The sequence below is a fragment of the Hirundo rustica genome, chromosome 7, assembly GCF_015227805.2.
Source record: "Hirundo rustica isolate bHirRus1 chromosome 7, bHirRus1.pri.v3, whole genome shotgun sequence".
Lineage (NCBI taxonomy): Eukaryota > Metazoa > Chordata > Aves > Passeriformes > Hirundinidae > Hirundo > Hirundo rustica.
Genome location: NC_053456.1, coordinates 9,796,001 through 9,813,916, shown reverse-complemented (window position 1 = coordinate 9,813,916; position 17,916 = coordinate 9,796,001). Strand labels below are relative to the sequence as shown.

Genomic DNA, 17,916 nt, shown 5'->3' with positions numbered 1-17,916 from the left:
GCATAGGGTGTGCTGCCAGCCAAGTGCTGGGCACATCAGCCTGTGGTGATCTGCACCACTGTGTTCAGAATCCAGGGCTAATGCTCCTCAGCAAGCACTGACAAAAGCCAGAGAGCAGAGGTTTTTATCTGAAATTATGTTATAAATCTCATTTTAGCTGATGTAGAGCTGGACCATGCACAGCCTGCATACATGCTGTTCCGTATCCGTGTGTTTCTCGTCTCTTCTCAAACAGCTGTTCTCACCCTGTACTCACTGGCCTGCCAGATGTTACAAATCCAGGGAAAATACAGAGTCACATTCTCCCTCTGTTGGACTTATTCATGACCAGCTTGAGACCTGCTGTTTGGTCTAACACTTAACCTGGATTTTCTAGTAACTCATCAACTATGATGACAAAACATGCGGATAAGAACTCATTGTTGCCAGCAGGACTGATGCAGGAGATCTGATAACCCTGATCTCAAGTGAAGTTGTCTCAAGAGCACATCCATAATAACTCCTGGTGCATATATGATCACTAGTGACAGTGAGGCTAGAGTCTTTACCGTGCATGGGAAAGAGACCCTTTGGATCATTCTTAGTTCTTCTGACTCTCATAAAAGACTAATTTCCTTAATTAAATGTAGCACTTAACATTCTTCAGCATATGCATTCAGTTTTCTTTATGTGTTGTTAGAAACAGGACTACAAGCGATAATCACACTGAAAGTTTATCTTCTTTTTAAAGTGTGCTTCACCCCTCCCCCTGCTTCTCAGTCACTGGAAAACTCCTAAGTACTTAACTGGCTTCCAGATTATCTCCAGCAATGTGGAGAAGTGCCAGTGTGGACATTGAGGACAGTTGGTTCACATGTTTTTAGTGATGTAATGTCCAATCTTAGTTATTCTGTGCCGCTGTTTAGTGTGAATTCATGACTGCAGGAGAGATTAGAAGGCTTGAGAGCAGAATTATTTCACTGGCAGTCAGCATGACTCCAGCTAAGAAGAAAGTCACAGGAATAATTAAAGTTCCATTAATTTTGTGATAATCACTAGACTAGCTTTGTTAAGAGAGTCTTTTTCATGGATGAGATGAGATCAACTGATACAGTGCTGTATAGCAATGTTAGAGTGACACAGAAAATCTTTCCCGAGACACTCTATCTGCCTTAAACTGATCTCATGGGCACATTTTGATATTTATTGTATTTAAAAAAAAAAAAAGAAAAATCATTCCTTTAACAGGGAAACTGACTTGTCAAAGGATCTTGAACAATTTTTCCAGGAGCCCACATTAACCCCTTGAAACTGGGGCAGTCCTCTCAGGGTTGAGAGAAATAGCAATTGTTGGGTCACTGCCACGTTCACATCTGTAATGGTGCGTTTTAATTAAACAAACGAGGCAGCACACTTGCTTCAGGAACACAGGAAGCATCAGAGTTTCTCATGTGGAAAACAAGTTTCACTTGAAAGCTTTCAGGAAATATTGCTGGTAATATGGGCCAGGTCAGACAATGTTGACAGACCTTCATATCGAAACCTCCTGGCCACGCATTGCAAACTCTCGCCACCACAACTCACATTTCATCTGGTATTTTCGGAGTCTCAACTTGGAGTCACATTATTATGAGAAAAATGTTGAAGACCATTTTAGAGTTTTTGGTCAAAGGGAAAAGTTTGAAAACACAATCCACTGTATCTCAAAAGCAAATAAGGCCCCATTTTTAGCTATTTCTTTATTTAAATTCCATGATTGTTAAGGAAATCTTGTGACCTGTGGTACTGTGTAATACTTACATATCTCATCATTGAGGTCTATTGCTCAGTGTTGCTCAAAATTCTCGAAGGACATCCTTTAAACTGTTGTCATATATTTCAGTAGATTTAACAAGACAAAAAAAGAAAAATAATCTCTTAAACTTCCTTTCTTTTTCTTAATAGTTTATTATTTTACATTACAATGGAGAAGCATGGTTTAACTTGAGCTAGATTCTCATCCAGCAATATGTGTATAGATTAGATAAAGGAAATGCTCCCTATCCACAGAACAATAGATTACTTGTTTAAATTTCTTGTCTTAAAAAGGTCCTGATTCGGCTTTGCTGAGCATAAAATATTAAATTTACTGTTTATTTTTAGTGGATTCCTGCCAATTTTCTTCTCCCTGAATGTCTTTAGATTGTTTAAAACGTTAAAATAAAATGTTCTCATCAAACATATATCTACTTACAAGAAATCTCTGTTGGTCTTTCCGCAGAGGCATAAAATCTTGTTGTTAGAACGTGAACTTTGCTGTTATGGAATTTTCCTTTCTTTATTACCTTTATGTTTTTCCTGCCTTGTTTTTTTTTTTTTTTTTTTTCCTTTAAGCCCAGAAGTGTGGCAAGTTACGTTGTGCTAATGTTGCTTATTAAATCTTCGTAAAGTGAGAAAAAAAAATCAAGTGAGAAAGCTTTAAATGTCTCTTCAGGTGTAGTAGGTAGTTTAATTCTGTTTAATTGGCAGTAATGTTTGAAAACTCTGACCTCAACCTTGCAAAAAATTTGTTACTTATATTTCCTGAAAAAATGGTGGTAGGCCTGATCAGCTCCAGTGGTAGAAATGAAAAAATATCTGTGTCATAGATATTCCTTTAGACTTGCATCTTTATAACTTGAACCAAATTTGGCTTTTAGGACTATTTATCAACAGAAAATACAAGGCTGATGTAGACTCTATAGCTGCAAGTGTATTTTCATAAATAAAAAATTAAGAAGTATGTGACGGTTTTTTGGGACCAGGTCAGTGTAGTGTGCCTGGTGACGCTTGCAATGTTTATTTGCCTTTTGTTGAAAGGGATATTCAGTGTTATTTTTGCAAATCCCCTCCGTGTGGCAGAGCACACCCATGCTGGATCGTGTGCTCAGCACGAAATGTTGTTTCTCCTGCAGGAATCCTAGGTGACCCATGCAGGGCCTTTTCTCTCCTCTCAGGAGCATCATCTCCACAGGGAACGGGGAGCTGACCCTGAGCAGCTACAGCAACAGAGCAGTGTTCTGCTCTGAGTGTTCTTCAGCTGTCACGGGTCAAAAATTGTTATGCAGTGCTAAAGAGCAAACCAGCTTTTGATTGGAGGACATGTAAATGTTATAACAAACATCTGGACTGATCTTTTGACCCTAAGGTGGTTACTTAGAAGATGCATTGCTGCCTTTTTACCTTAAAATGCTTTCTCTGATACCAGGGACTGAACTGACATGACTTCTGCAGCCTCTATAATTAGTTTTTCTTTTTTGTAATTAATTAATGAGTTGGGGGGGGTGGTTATTATGATGAGGAGGATGATGATGATGATGATGAAAGAGTCCTTATTAATGGACAGTACCCCATGCTTACTGGGATGGAGGTAAGGGAACATGGTGTTAAAAAGATCCTGCAAAAAAATGTTTGCAGAAAAGAAGAGATTTGAGACTGGAATTGCCTGAAGAGCTGTAGTCAGGAGTAAAGAATGAAAAGTTCTCACTCTGACTGCATTTAGTCTCTAACACAACACAGAACAAACTAAAACATAAATGCACTCTCTCTTAGCTGGCTTGTGACGGCTTATAATGTGCTGCAGATTGAAATGTCATACTGACGTGCTTCTGAATAAGAAATGAGTTTCATCAGCTTTATTCAATATATTTCTATCTGTGTCTGAAGTACTGAGCAATCCATTTTGCTTGGGAATGCATTTGGAAGTGGAAGAAGTTGGAATGTGTGCTCTCTATAGATATTAATAAAATTCTTTTTTTTTATTATTTTTTTTCTCTTCATTCCCAAAAATAGTAAGTGGGAGATAGGCTGGGTTCTGCTTTGAACTTGGAAAGATATAAGAAATAAAAGTGTGGGAATTCAACTTGCTATTTGAATCTAATATTTGGAAACTTTATATATGGATAAAAAAGAAAGGGGTTTGAGAAAATCGTGAAAAAATATTCCATAATATTTATGGAATTTTTGGTCTATTTGTGAATTAAAAGCACTTTATGAACTGCAAGGTCTTTGGTCAATGAAGCAATCCCTGATTATAGTTCCCTCTGCTGACATCTTTCTATACATGAAATTCCCATTACTTATAGGAAAAGACCGTGGGATCAAGCTTACTGAGGAACATGTTTAATAAATTATTTTTCCTGACCTATCATTCTGGTAATAGTAAAAATTGGTAGTAGCTTGAGTGCTTCCATTGCTCAGAATGAGTTTATTGTAATGAGGTTCACAGGTGAGATGATTTTGTGTGTTGCATACACATCTATCTCAGAAGAGGATTTTCATATTTTGCACTGCCTCTTGCTGTTTCCCTCCTTGTCTGACTCTGTTTTTTTCCCCTCTCTCTTGTGTGAACCCTCCTAGATGTTCGACTGGATCAGCCACAACAAAGAGTTGTTCCTGCAGAGTCACACAGAGATCGGTGTGAGCTACCAGCACGCCCTGGACCTGCAGACGCAGCACAACCACTTCGCCATGAATTCCATGGTGAGTCGAGGGCGCACAGGAGGGACGAGAGGCCGCCTCCAGTGCCCAGGGCACGAGGCACCCGGGAGAGGTGACCTCGGGAAGGTCAGGCTGGCTGTGGCAGCATCGCTCTGTCCAGCCAGACACTGATGTATGGTAACTTCCTTGACTTGAGAGCAGCACAGCCCTGCAGATTTTGTTTACATTTCGGAGAGCAAATACAATATTTTTTGAGTTTTTGACATTTCTTTGACGGGGAATTAATGAGAGCTGTAGGATGCACTTTAATAATTTATACTTCTCCCTCCACACCCTGCTAAGGTCCTTTTCAATACCTTGAAAAGGAGACACTAATCAAGCTGTCAGTTGTAGCCACAGTGGGATTTTGCCTTTTTTCAGTCGTTAATTGGTCAGAACTTTTGAATGCAACACAATTTACCTTTCTTATTCAAAAAAGAAAAGATCATCATTATACCTTTATAAGTGCTTTGCTCGTTTTCTTATTCTTTCCAGACACAAGGTATTTGTCTTGGAAACTGCTCTGCTTTCAGCACAGAAATGAGGACAGGATGTATTGATGTTTTGATCGTTGCAGTGGGGTAGAAGAATGCACGTATACCCCCTGCTGCAACTGTGCAGTGCAGAGATGAGCCCTCTCTGAACGCTCTCTGTCAACTCCAGCAAAGCTTGCCCTGAGCAAACCGCTCCAGCAGGTGAACCTCCTCCTGCAGGGCAGGGTCAGGCTGCAGCTGCCCGGGGGCTGACACCTCAGGGGTGGTTGGAGCTGCTGGTGTAAGTCACTGGAGAGCCACACCTGCTCTGCTACCCACGGGCAAGGCACTGCAGAGCAGCTGTCTGAAATGGGAAAAAGAGATCCCGGCTACCCGAGGAAGTTAACGACCCCACACTGCTTTCATAAGGTTACAGGCATTAACCCTGGGATTCTGGCCAAAATCCAGGTCAGGTAATTGACTTCTCTGACCTGAATTCCACAGGCCACTTCCACCTTGCTCGCTGTTCCCCACTTAAAGCATTGTGCCTCCCTAGGGCACTGCGTAACAGTGGGAGATGGGAAATGTTTATAATGCTTATTAATGTGTTTATTGTGATTATATCTGAGCAGAGCACTGAAAGCCAGGCTCTAGGCACCTGATAGTTAAACTTGCCATCACAGTGCCATCTAGCAAAACCCAGGAAAACGCTGCTTCCGTTTAACACTGCTGCTCTCAGAGTCCCAACAAGTAAATGTGTCCTGGAGGTTAGTGCATTAATGTTCATTTGACTTATGAAAGATGCTATTTTGGTCGTAATTCTTCGGCAATACCATTAGAAGAGTCAGGGTCTCCCTTTATCCTTTTTTTTTGTGGTAACAATACCACAAAATATGGTAATGTAAAATAATATTATCTAGTATTATTTTCTTAAAATAACTGGGAGTTAGGCTTGGAAAGAGATCATTGCTGTTAATAGAAAATTAATGATTTTGCTAGAAATTGGATTCATAATTTACCCGGATCTGTTTACATGCAATACATCACCAACTGTTGGATTGAGAATAGCTCAGCTGCTTATTACTCAGAATTATGAGTAATAAAATAGTGAAATCTTGAGGCACTTTTTTTGGTTGTGAGGCTTGGGCTTTTTTATGGTATTGAATTTTGGTTTGTTTTGTTAATACATTAAAATCAGTATCTAGTGAAGATCTGGAGGAGGACAAAGTAGCTAAAGATGGCTGTATTTTAGCAGGGAGAAAAGCCTGCAAACTTCAGTGAAACTTGGATCAGACCTTGGATCTCTAAGGTGTTTTGTTCTGATTGTGTTTGTTTGGGTTTTTTTCTTTACACTGTGCCTTTAAGTGTCCCTTAAGCCTGGCATAACTAATAATAATTAAAATACAGTCTTAAGTTCCTCTAGAAAATGCACACCCCTAATGTTTACTGGTCATGCCTTTTGTTGCACGATCTTCCTATACATCTCTGTAGGCATGCTGTGACCAAAGCTCCTTTTTGGAAAAACAATTTGCTACTCTGTTGGTTACAGTAATAATTCTTTCTTCTAAATGATCAATGTGGGATGTGGGGAAGTTGTATATTTGAGGTAATAAACTGTAGTGTGGTATTTTTCTTTCAAATAAGGAGCATAGATTATTTTTTTCCTGTGATTCGAGGCTGTGCTTGTTTTCACTTCAGTTTCAAAATAACTTGTTACTCTTTATCACAGCTGTATAATGTTTATACTGAAGCAGTAACACCTTTCACAGATGAATATTTAACTCAGACCTTTTTCAAGCAATATCAGTAATTTAATAAACTCACTAGAAAACAAAACCTCAGTGTTCCAGTACGGCACAAAGCATCCTGGGTGTAGTTCTGCACTTGGATACCTGCTGTACGTGCCATTTGTTCTGACTAAAGTTATTTGTATTTCCCTTGCCTGGACTTTTTTATGCCTGGATCTGATAACTTCCTTAAATTATGAGTTCCTGCTTTCTGAGATCCACGTTGTCCTAAATCACAATATATTTTACGACATGTAACAATTATAATGTAAAAGCTAAAAATGTCTGTTGAAGATTCCCAGTATCTGTCTTCAATGAATGGTATTTTTCTGTATGTAGGCTGAGCTAAAATGCTATCCAATATTACATAGGATACATGCAATTGGTCTTGTTATAGAAACTTAAAGGTCTTAAAGATATCTCATGGGGGTTTTTTGGTCTTTTTTTTGGTTTTTTTTTTTGGTTTTTTTTTTTTTTTTTTTGTCACTGAAACATTCTGCTTTGGGTTTATGTGCTAGGCTCATTTCAGATATAGTTTCTAAAGTCACAGTAGCATGGTGCAAACCAGTTATTTTTTTATTTTATTCTAAAAAAACCCACCCTTCCCCAATCAAATTTCACTTTCAATAAATCTGCTGAACCCTTCTGTTGTAGCCCACCTTTGCTGATTGCCGTCACAGCATCTCACCTAGTCCTCTAGGAAATGAGATGAACACAGCCAAATTCCTTGCAGATTTCCACCTTTCCGCTGCTCATTTTTCTTTCATCAGTGTCAGGCATTCCTTTTCTAAACGTGTCACAGGAAAGCGTTGTCCCAGCCAGGCTTGGAGGGTTTAATCAAGAGGGGAGGTCTCCCACGAGGTGCTCAGGGATGGGGAGATCATTCCACAATTGCAACTGCACTGCTGTCAGTGCTTATTGCTGACACTGAGGGCTCTTATCTGAGCATGGGCTGGGACCTGGGCTGGAGGGAACAGCAGTGTCACACACCCTGGGGACAGGAGTCACAGCCTTGCTTGGGCCACAGAGATGGGCTGAGAGCTGGTGGACAAAGAGGAGAATGGGAACTTGCAAGATGCTGCTCAAGGCTTTCCTAAACTGTTAAAGAAACCTATCATGGTATTGATATACATGCAGGGAAATTTTTGTTTTGTCTTTCAGCCCAGTGATTTTTAAAAGGCAAAAATCCCTTATTTATTTATTTGTTTGTTTGTTTGTTTGTTTGATTGGATTTTTGGATTTTGGATTTATTTCAACTTTAAAGTTTCAAAGTTGAAATAAAGCCAATAAAATACTAACTCTAACATGAAGAGTGCCTTTGAAAAGTATGCGTGTACATGTGAAATAAAGTTTTTTTCAGTGCTGGAAGGTTTATATTAGCCAAAATTTCAGTGTATCTTGGTGTCCTGACTATGGAATGTCAGCTGAAGTGCTTTTACTTCTAGACATTAATACATTGTTTCCTCATTTTTTGTGGTCTTATATCAATGAGTGATCCTCTGCAGTGCTCTTTGAGGACTCCTCTCGGTTTCGAAAGAAAGATGAGGTTAAGTTAAAGTGAGACTTTCCATGCCCCTGCTATTGTGGATTTTCCAAGCCTAAAGGAAAAACAAAGTCACAGGCATTAGTTGCTCTGTTGAATCCTATTAAGATTGATAGATCTATATAATAGTGACATAGAAGAAATCTCAATTGATTCAGTTTCTGGAAGTGAACAAACCAGAGGAAAAGGAAGATTTAACTTTGTAAAATCTCAGCAGATGAATTTCGTCAGCATAGATTTTCCATTTACTTCAGAACATTACACATTGGCAGATAAAGATAAAAGAAAATACCAGGCTTACAGTGTTTGCTCTTCTTCAAGGTGGAAAAGAAACATCTTGTGTTTTGTGGATTGTGGTCAGTTAAGGTCATTTTTTCCTGAAAGTACATTATGGATTGCCTTGAATCCATACTGCATTTGACTTCAGTCTGCAGCAGCAATACAGAAGAGCACCTCACAGGTGATACTGCACTTGAGTGCATTTGTTGCTCAAAATGAGCAGGAGAAACTCAGGAGTCTGTTTTCTGAGCCTTTTCCACTTGGTGCCCAAAGAATGGAGGTGTGAGCTGGTGATTCCCAAACTGCTCCTTGCTTCCTGCTAAAAAAAGCTATGGAGTTAGTGAGTTGGTATCCATCCATGAAAAATTCTCATATAGGAAAGCGCAATTTTCATCCTTATCCCTGTATAAAAATACAACAGACATAACAATATACAAATCTCTCTGACTTAAAAACCAGGCTCTCAGCACATCTGCTGCAGTTCAGCTAAACTTAGCCTTACCCTCCTGCTGGTTAACAGGTCTGTGCACTGGAGCCATTGGCAACCAGGGAATTCACAGTTGTTTCCTCCATGCCCATTGCATTGCAGTGGCCAAGATAATTCAGCACGGGAAAAAAATAAATAAACAAAATCAGGATGGAAACAATAATTTTCTACATGAAATTGAAACCTCTTCAGGAACTTTTCCTTCAAACACAGCAATGTTCTATGACTTTGGCACAACTCATCTAAGTTTTAGCACCTGTAGTGATGCAGCACTACTTTCCACCGAAAGGATTGACCTGAAATGTTTCAATATTATCTTGGCTTGAGGTTTACAAATGAAGGATTTCTGGGAAAAAGGCTTAAACATTTAGTCTGATTTCCAGTTTCTAACCTAGAAAGACACAAAGAAACGTTGGACTGTGACTGGTGGTCAAAATTTCAAACCATAGTGTCTTTTTTTAGTATACTTTCAGCTCTGGAAGAATTTTGATTGATTTCTCTAGTTGCAGTGAAAAAAAAAAAAAAAAGTTATTTCTTAAAAATGTTTCTAACAATTTTGAGCCAAATCCAATTTTTTAGAAAAGGCTTTGTGTTAAGGGGAAAAAACAAGACTGATGGCAGGGTATTGCTTTAGATGTATGTTATTTATGTGACAGTTGTCACAGTCATGGTTCTACCGGGGAGAACTGAGTGGCTCAAAGGGCTGGGGCCCAATCTTTCTCCCCTTTAGCACCTACACTTACGATGAGTGTACTTCGTAGTTATCCCACACACTTTGCAGACATACTTTGCCCTGCTTTACAACTTAGTTTGGACCTGTGCCTACCTTGGCAATGCTCTGTTGCATTTTGTGTTTGGATTGGCAGATGAGATCCTGCTCCAACAAACACTTCCATCTCTGATTTATTATTTGCCCATGAGTAATGCTGCTAAAATCATCAGGGCTGTGTCTGTCCTTGTGCCTGCTTACAGATTCTACTCCCAGAAATTTCTAAAGCCCTTTGGAAATAGTTTAGAGAGACAAGAAAGCAGCAATAAGTCATCATTAGCAAAACATCTCAAAGTTTGAGATGTTCCTTTCCTCTGGTGAGGAGGAAAGAGAAAGGAAAAGCACTTACATCAAACGATTTTCCAGGGATCTTCAGGACAGCTGTCATTTTTCTTTTGATGATGCATCGTTGTAGGACAGTGTCATGATGGCTATTTCTTTTCAGCTTACATTCCTATGCAGAATGGGGGTATTGTAATGCAATTAAATTGCTGTCCACGGTTCAGTTTGAGAAAAAACTATTCTTCCACTTCTTCAAGGCTGAATAAAAACAATAATGGAAAATTCTTATGAAAGAACAGAAAATATTACCCTTTTAGAGGCTTTTGAATCCTTCTAAATGCAGAATAGAGTTGAATAATACCTCTGCTGGAGAAAAGCTTAAAATAGCCTGCAGAAAAGATAACATTTTAACTGAAGGCCATAATGTAATAGACATTTCTATGGAAACACTTATATTTCTATAGAATATCCTTATGAGCTCTTTTAAATTCTGTAAGACTTTTCCATTTGTTGACACTACATGTCCATAAAGGATTAGCAGACAGTTCTCAAAGGGCATAAAGCAAACCTTTTACTTATGAATATGTGGATATAGCATCCAGAAAGGTGAATTAATGCAACAAAAATATCAGGAATAATATAGAAGCAGTGAGTATACCCTAACAGGTGAGTGAATAGCTGAAGTATGGCAAATTAGTTTTACATAAATAAATTCAAAGAGAGAGGGGGAGATAACAGTGTTAGATAATGGCACAGATGTACAGAAAGAATCCAGAGGGATGTGTTTTTAGAGTGGAAGGTAGTATGCTTGCCATTCACGCATATTTAAGCAGGTGGTTGATTGCTCTCACTGAACTGCTTGGCTTTGCTCCAACTGATGGTGTTTGGAATGTGTAATGAAGGCAGAGGGTGGTTACAGTTCTTCCTTCTCTTTATTTATGTGTGCTTTTTGATTTTCAGAATGCCTATGTCAACATCAATCGAATCATGTCTGTGGCGTCGAGGCTCTCCGAGGCAGGCCACTATGCTTCCCAGCAAATCAAACAAATATCCAGCCAGCTGGATCAAGAGTGGAAGAGTTTTGCTGCAGCTCTGGATGAGCGCAGCACTATCTTGGCCATGTCTGCTGTCTTTCACCAGAAAGCTGAACAGGTGAGTTGCTTTGGGGAGAAGCAGAATGGTTCCGTGCTACCTGGATAAAGATGATGCTGCAGATATTACGTGATGGTTTTTGGCTTACGTGCAGTGAGGCTGAGAGCTCCTGAGGGCTCAGTGCCCCAAAACAAACTAACATTTCCACCCTAAAAATGGCCCATGTCCCCTGGTGGGTAAGAAATCATGTTTTCACTTTAGAAGTGAGAAAGAATCTTATTGTAAGTGAAGTACACCGGTGCATGAACAAGCTGGTTTATTTCTAGTATTTCGTTAGCGGTGTGAATAAATTCAGGATTACAATGGTCAGGAAAACCGTATCTGCACTCGTGTTTATGTGCTATGTGCAGAGGAACGTTCACACAAACGACATAGGAGCAGACCAGCAGGCAAGTTCTAGGAGCCAAAGAATATTATTGTTAATGAATATTATGGAATTCATTCCAACACTTAGAGTGCTCTCCCTAGCCCCAGGCTTTGTGAGACCTCACCAAGCAGAGATTTCAGAGACAGCTCTGAACAGCAAAGAAAATTTTCCTGAACTCTATTTTGTGTCTTTAACAACTTTTGGAATGGCTCCATAGTTCATAGCTAGAATAAAGATTTAAAATGTCACTAAATAAACCTCGTGCTTTTTTTTGCGTCTAAACCAGGTCTGCCTAATGATGATGCTTCAACATCGATTGTATGTTGATTACATTCATTTTCCAGTGACAAACACTGCTTTAGGGCTCTCTTCAGTATTACTGTGTGCTTGTTTTTCCAAGTAGTTAATACCAAAACTACTGAGTGGGTGTGCTTGATATTTATAAAATAACCCATACTCAAATCATTTGAAGAAAAAATTGTAAGAGCTAAGCTGGAAACTGTGTCTCTTAAGCCAAAATATATGTGTAGGAAAGGTTATCTTAAAGAGTAAAGATTTTCCTCATTGTTTTTTTCTAACTGTAGAATTACAATGGATTTTTCTTTATTCTGTGTTCCTTATTGACAACAGGCAATAGCATAGAGCAATTACTCACCCTACTGGGCACTTAGTCATGTAAGCACACTCAGTGCCTTTGATGGGACTGGTAATCTAAGAAGATGCCCAATACAAGAACTTTCATCTCTTTACGATGGGCACTGCAGTGATTAGGTGCAGTCTGCATGTTAATAATTGGTCAATCACCATATATTCATAAAAGAAAATCAAAAAATGAATATATATGTAGTCTGTAGTCACAATGAAAATGTTAGGGTTTTTAATGAATTCGATAGTTCTTGTTTGCTTGGTTTAGGTTTGGGGTAGTTTTTACTGCTTTATTTATTTGTTTATTTTTAATGAGTGACCCCCTGTTTTTTTGAAGTGTCAGTTTTGTTTGCTGTTTCTGAGGAGCTGCTGGGGTATTGTGCAGCATGAAAGGCGATAAACCAGAAAACTGAACTGACCTGCCTGGCACATCTTCTCAGCAAACTGAAGTTTGTGCTGTCTGGCAGGAGCCAATCTCTCATTATTAACAGACAGGAAAAATTGCTAATTGTGCCAGCAGTTATTCCTCATTTTCAGTAAGAGAAAATTCAGTGGAAGAAAAATGCTGATGTGAAACTTGTGAACTCATCTACAAAAAAGAAATGTGGGTGTCACTCTGTCCATGAGCCAGGACTAAAATTTCATCCCTGCCTTAGTAACACTCTGGCAGGATAAATCAATGTTTTGAGCTAATAATTTGGTCTGTATAGTATAAATAGTGATGTGTTTGAGATGCAGTCTGTAACTAAGTCTGTTGTCTATCAAACATTCATTCCAAATGTGACTCTTTATTAGGTGGCATCAGCCAGGGCTTTTTTTTTCACCCAAATCAGGGCTTCATTATTTTACAATAAACAGGGCTTACAATGAAATAGGGCTTTATTGTGAAGCAAAGGTAAAGATAAACCCACTATTTCCTCTGTTGCAGATGAAGTCTGTTTTCACTCCCTTTGTTCTCTCAGTAAGGGCACTGTTGTTGCAGATGGACCCAGAGTGTGTCCCTGCTTCCCTCACACCCATCTCTGGTGCAGATTGCCATTCCTTCTCCAGTGCAATAAGCTGCTGCAGTTTCTTTGTTCATTCCTTCCTATTGATTGAAGGTCTCTGTGATGCCAACAGGAAGCCAGTCTTCCAGGGCCATAATCTTTCAGCCTCTGGCACACCCCAGCCTGCAAGGGAGTTGTTGTCTGGGGACAGAGACTTATGAAATATCTGTAATATGCAAGCTGAGGAGGAAGAAACTTGTTTTTTCAAGGTCTCTTCCTAAGGACCCCACACAGAAAACTGCACAGAATACAATTTGTCTGGCTGGGAAGGATGAAAGGCTGAGTCAACTCTGCTGGGAATTGAACCTCGCATCTGTCTTCATGTGCCTCAGAATTACAGTGCTTTCCTGGCTTTTATTGCAGATACATGTGGCATGTATGAATGGGACTCAGCTGAATTGATTCCTGGATGCTTTACTTATTTCTGTTCCTTTTTTGGGGTTTTTTTTTAGTGTGTACACACATACTTGTCTTTTTTACATTTTTAAGTACAATTAGTACATACTAAACCATCATCAAGAAAACAGCAAAGAAAAGGGAAAAAAAATAGAAGAAAAGAAGGAAAACAAGAAAAACCCTGCCAACTACTTAGCCTCCAGCTAGGCACCCTTCAACACAAATGTCTGATCAAAAGCCAGTAGACTACACTCAAAACAACCACTTTATCCAGGTCAAGGGATTAGTGTGTTTCCCAAATGTCCTATCATTCCTCTTGCTACAAATCTCTCAATTCTTTGGTGTTTTTTCCTTCTTCGCCTTTTTTTTTTTTTTTTTTTTTTTAATTCATTTTTATTTCTCATCCCTTTTAAGAAAAGAAAAAAGAAAACAGAAAAGAAAATCTAGTCAGTATTGATAAGATGCAGGGCCAAGAGCAAGATATATAGGGAAAATCCATAAACAGCATCAAGAAAAATACAAGTAGTTTCATACAAAAAAAAAGGTAAAATTCAGGGTAGCAAGATGTATTAAGAGTCACTGAGGAAAGTGGCTTCATGGCTGTCTTCCCATCTTTCCCCACAGCCATTCTGGCATGAAAGCACACTAGAATTTTGTTTTAAATTTTCAGGGTCCTGGAGAACCACCCTGGTTATCCTGCAGCTTCCACACAGAGACAAACAGGGAGCAAGGACTGGGCAAAAAAAATACAGAGAAATGCAGAGTACAAAATGTCTGAGCTGTTCTGGAGCAACCACATGGTATAGCAGAGCAGTCCCAGAGGAAAATTAGATCAAAGCCTGGGAATCCTTTATTACCTGTTAGAATTTGCATAAAGAATTTGCAACATAGGTTGTGAATTAGGAGTAAGTGTAGTCATAATTTTAAAGATACTTTTGTATTGGATCAGAGACAGAAAGCTGCTGTAGGGACTTCTTTATTTTTTGGGAGACATTCTTCCTAATCTTTTCTAAAGCCTTGAAAAGCACGGACAGTTATTTTAGCCTGTCATTTCAAATCATATTTAAGGAGATTTTATGTTCCCAATTGGAGATATTCTAGTCAATAAAGTAATTATGAATTTGAGCATTTCATTTAAATGGTATTGAGTTCTAGTAGACAGTAATGACTCCTGGTCCAAACTTACAGTTAGCAATTTACAATTTTAAATGCAAGTTTTTGCAACTCAGTCAAATGGTGATTTTATGATAAGAATTTGCTTCTAGCATGAAGGGTTACATTTAAATAATTTTTTTTTCCTCTGCCACAGTGTGTGACAAATGATCAAAATTAACAAAGCTGCTCTTTTCAAAATATCCAAATCAATAGCACCATCACCTGAACTAACACTTTGCAACGATCCTTAAAAAAACCCTTATTTGCTGTTCCTGCATGAGTCTGCATATACAGCACAGACCCCTGCACAGTTTCAGAATATCAAACATTGACAGGCTGCACCTCTTAAAAGTTTTTAAAACAGATGATGTTTACTGCTCTGCTAGTGGCAGAAGCAAAATGAATAAAGTAATTGTGACATTGTCTATAAACTAAAGACAGATGCAAAACAAAAAGGTGGACGTGCATTGGGTCTTCTTGGGACTTCTCCCACGAACTGTGCAAATCACAGTCTGGAGATGTGACAATAGATGAGTAACGTGACTATAAGAGCTTTTACTGAAATTGGTAGAATTCAGCAGTTTTGATGAGTTGTAACAGTGTGATTCCAGCTGCAGGAGCATTCATCTGTAAGGTGTAAAGGTCTTTTGTTCACTGCTTCGACCAAAAAGTTCATGGAACAGCCCCAAAAGGGGTTGATCTCAGCTTTGTGCTCTTAAACTGCATAGGAAATTATGTGAATTCCATTACTTTGGCACAAAATATGATGACTTCAGCTTCATGCAGGGGTCTTTGGGGATTTCATCTGAACAGATTCAACAGACCATAAGTCAAACCAGTGCAGGAGAGCTTGCCATCCTTGCCTTTAGCTTTCTAGAAAGTGCAGTCATCACTGGTAGATTTGTACTTTGTAGACGGGAACGTTAGGAATTCATCTTTGTCACCAGATCTTTGTGCACAGAAGTGTTTACAATGCAAACACTTCATAGCCTTGATTACACAGCAGCATGGTGAATAGCTTTACACTACCAATAAAAAAGGATGCTGATGCCAGAGACAGAGTTGAATTGGAATTCTTGCTTTGAATCTCACAGCACTTTGTGCTGCGAGCAAGTGCTTAACTAACAAGCCACAGGTGAGCACTTCAGGAGGTGACAAAGCTGTGATCCTGGGGTGGTTTTGTGGCCTTACACATTCATCCTACAGGGCACTGCATCTGTTATGTAATTAGCTGTTCTATTTTATAAATAGCCCAAGGTACGGCAGACTGGTTTAACAGAAAGATGGAGGAACAGAAAGCATTGATGAGAAGTAATGAGGTGGCATTAGGCAGCTCATATGGACAAAATATGCACATGTGAGCTGTGTCATTGAACCAAGCCCTGCTTAAAAGAAAAACAGGGTGGCAGTCTTAGAGACTAAATTCATCTTTTCTTTTATAGAACAGGCAGCACCCAGAGAGCTTCCTCAGTTTGTTCTGCCAAACCTCTCTGGAGGCCTTTAGAGTGGAAAATTATTTTTTCCACCCCTTTGCACCCCAAAGTGTTCAGTTTCTGGCTGACTGTTAAGGCTTCCAACCAAGGTGCTAAACAATACCAATTGCAATGGCAATGCTTTTTTTTTCCCCCCTCCGTCTTCATGGACATCTGCCCACCAGGAACTGGACTGAGACCAGCAGCTCATTTTGTTCTGGCTGCTTAGCAGCCATCAGGTGGTAATGGTATCTGCTCACTGCTGACCTGGGCCAGAAGCACATGTGTGACCCAGGGGCTTAAAGCCTTGGCATCCCAACAGTAACCCCATCGAGCTGGACTGGGGTTGGGGACCCCTTGAATGCAGATTGTCTGCCTTTCACTGGAATGAATGTCAGCAGCGATTTTAAATGGGAGTTTTCTGTTGCTCGTGGGAGTAGTTTTAAGGACAGGTAAATGACTGAGGGAAGACAGGTGAGACAATGCCAAATGCAGCTGAAGCTGTCCCAGTGTCCTTTTGTGCTTCACACTGGTGGTTTGGGTTTTTTTTCTAGACAGGCTGTAGCCTCCCTTTTTGGAATGCAGTATTGTAGCCTCCCTGATGGTGTGCAAAGGCTTTTAGAATGGGTGTTTGCTGGACCTGCTTAAATGAGCATTTATTTTTAATCCAGAAGAAACAGAAAACATTCCTTTGGATCTAGGTGTCCTTTGAGTACTGAGGAGGTGACAGGAATGTGCCTTTCCAAGGTGCCCAGAAGGACCCCTTTGTAACTTCTATGTTCTTCTCAGCCATTGCTGCAGTCATATCTGGCACTCTGCAAAGTTTGCTAATGTTGATGAGGTTGTTTTGTGTCACTGTTGCTCATTGTTTCTGGAATTGTTTCAGTTCCTTTCAGGTGTGGATGCCTGGTGCAAAATGTGCAGTGATGGAGGCCTCCCCTCAGAAATGCAAGACCTGGAAATGGCCATCCACCATCACCAGACCCTCTACGAGCAAGTAACACAGGCCTACACAGAGGTACGTGCTTCCCAGAGCAAAAGTGAGTGTCTGCTAAGTGATAACAGACACATGACTGCATTTAGGAGTTTAGCTTTTCTAAATGAGGTGGGATTTCCTTTCCATTTCTGCAACTCTTTCAGAGATAAAGTCAGACCTAATCCCAGGCTGTAGTACATGACTTCCCAAGAATTTGCACGTAAGGGAAGAACCAAAGGGCAAATCACACAGAAATGAAATCTAGAACCAGTGTTGGCACCCCAAAGAAGAGCCATTTCGCTGTCTCTGCTGTACTGGGAACCCCTTTTTGCCACCAGCACCTTTACTCCTTTTGCTTTTCTTCCATGAATGAGTCTTGGCTCTAGCACATGTACGCCAATGGCTCAAAGCTCGCCAAATGCTTTTTCCTTCAATATACAAGTCAGAAAGTCCCTCCAAGTCCTGATTGCAACAAATGCTTGAAAGACTTTGCTTTAGATATAATCTAGATTCATTTAGGCTGGAAAAGACCCTTAAAATCCTGAGTCCAACTGCTGAGCTAAAACTATCATCTACCACTAAATCCTGTCCCTAAGCACCATCTCAGATGT

General features: G+C 39.7%; 1 protein-coding gene across 8 annotated transcripts in view; it reads left to right on the top strand.

The window, feature by feature from the left end:
* KALRN (kalirin RhoGEF kinase) overlaps positions 1 to 17,916 on the top strand; it is a 472,211-nt gene that overhangs the window by 212,587 nt on the left and 241,708 nt on the right. For all 8 annotated transcript variants that reach the window (XM_040069425.2, XM_058421255.1, XM_058421256.1 and 5 more), the window contains exons 6-8: positions 4,357 to 4,479; positions 11,057 to 11,248; positions 17,216 to 17,347. In XM_040069425.2, the coding sequence (XP_039925359.1) occupies positions 4,357 to 4,479; positions 11,057 to 11,248; positions 17,216 to 17,347 (447 nt within the window). The remainder of the gene's footprint in view (positions 1 to 4,356; positions 4,480 to 11,056; positions 11,249 to 17,215; positions 17,348 to 17,916) is intronic.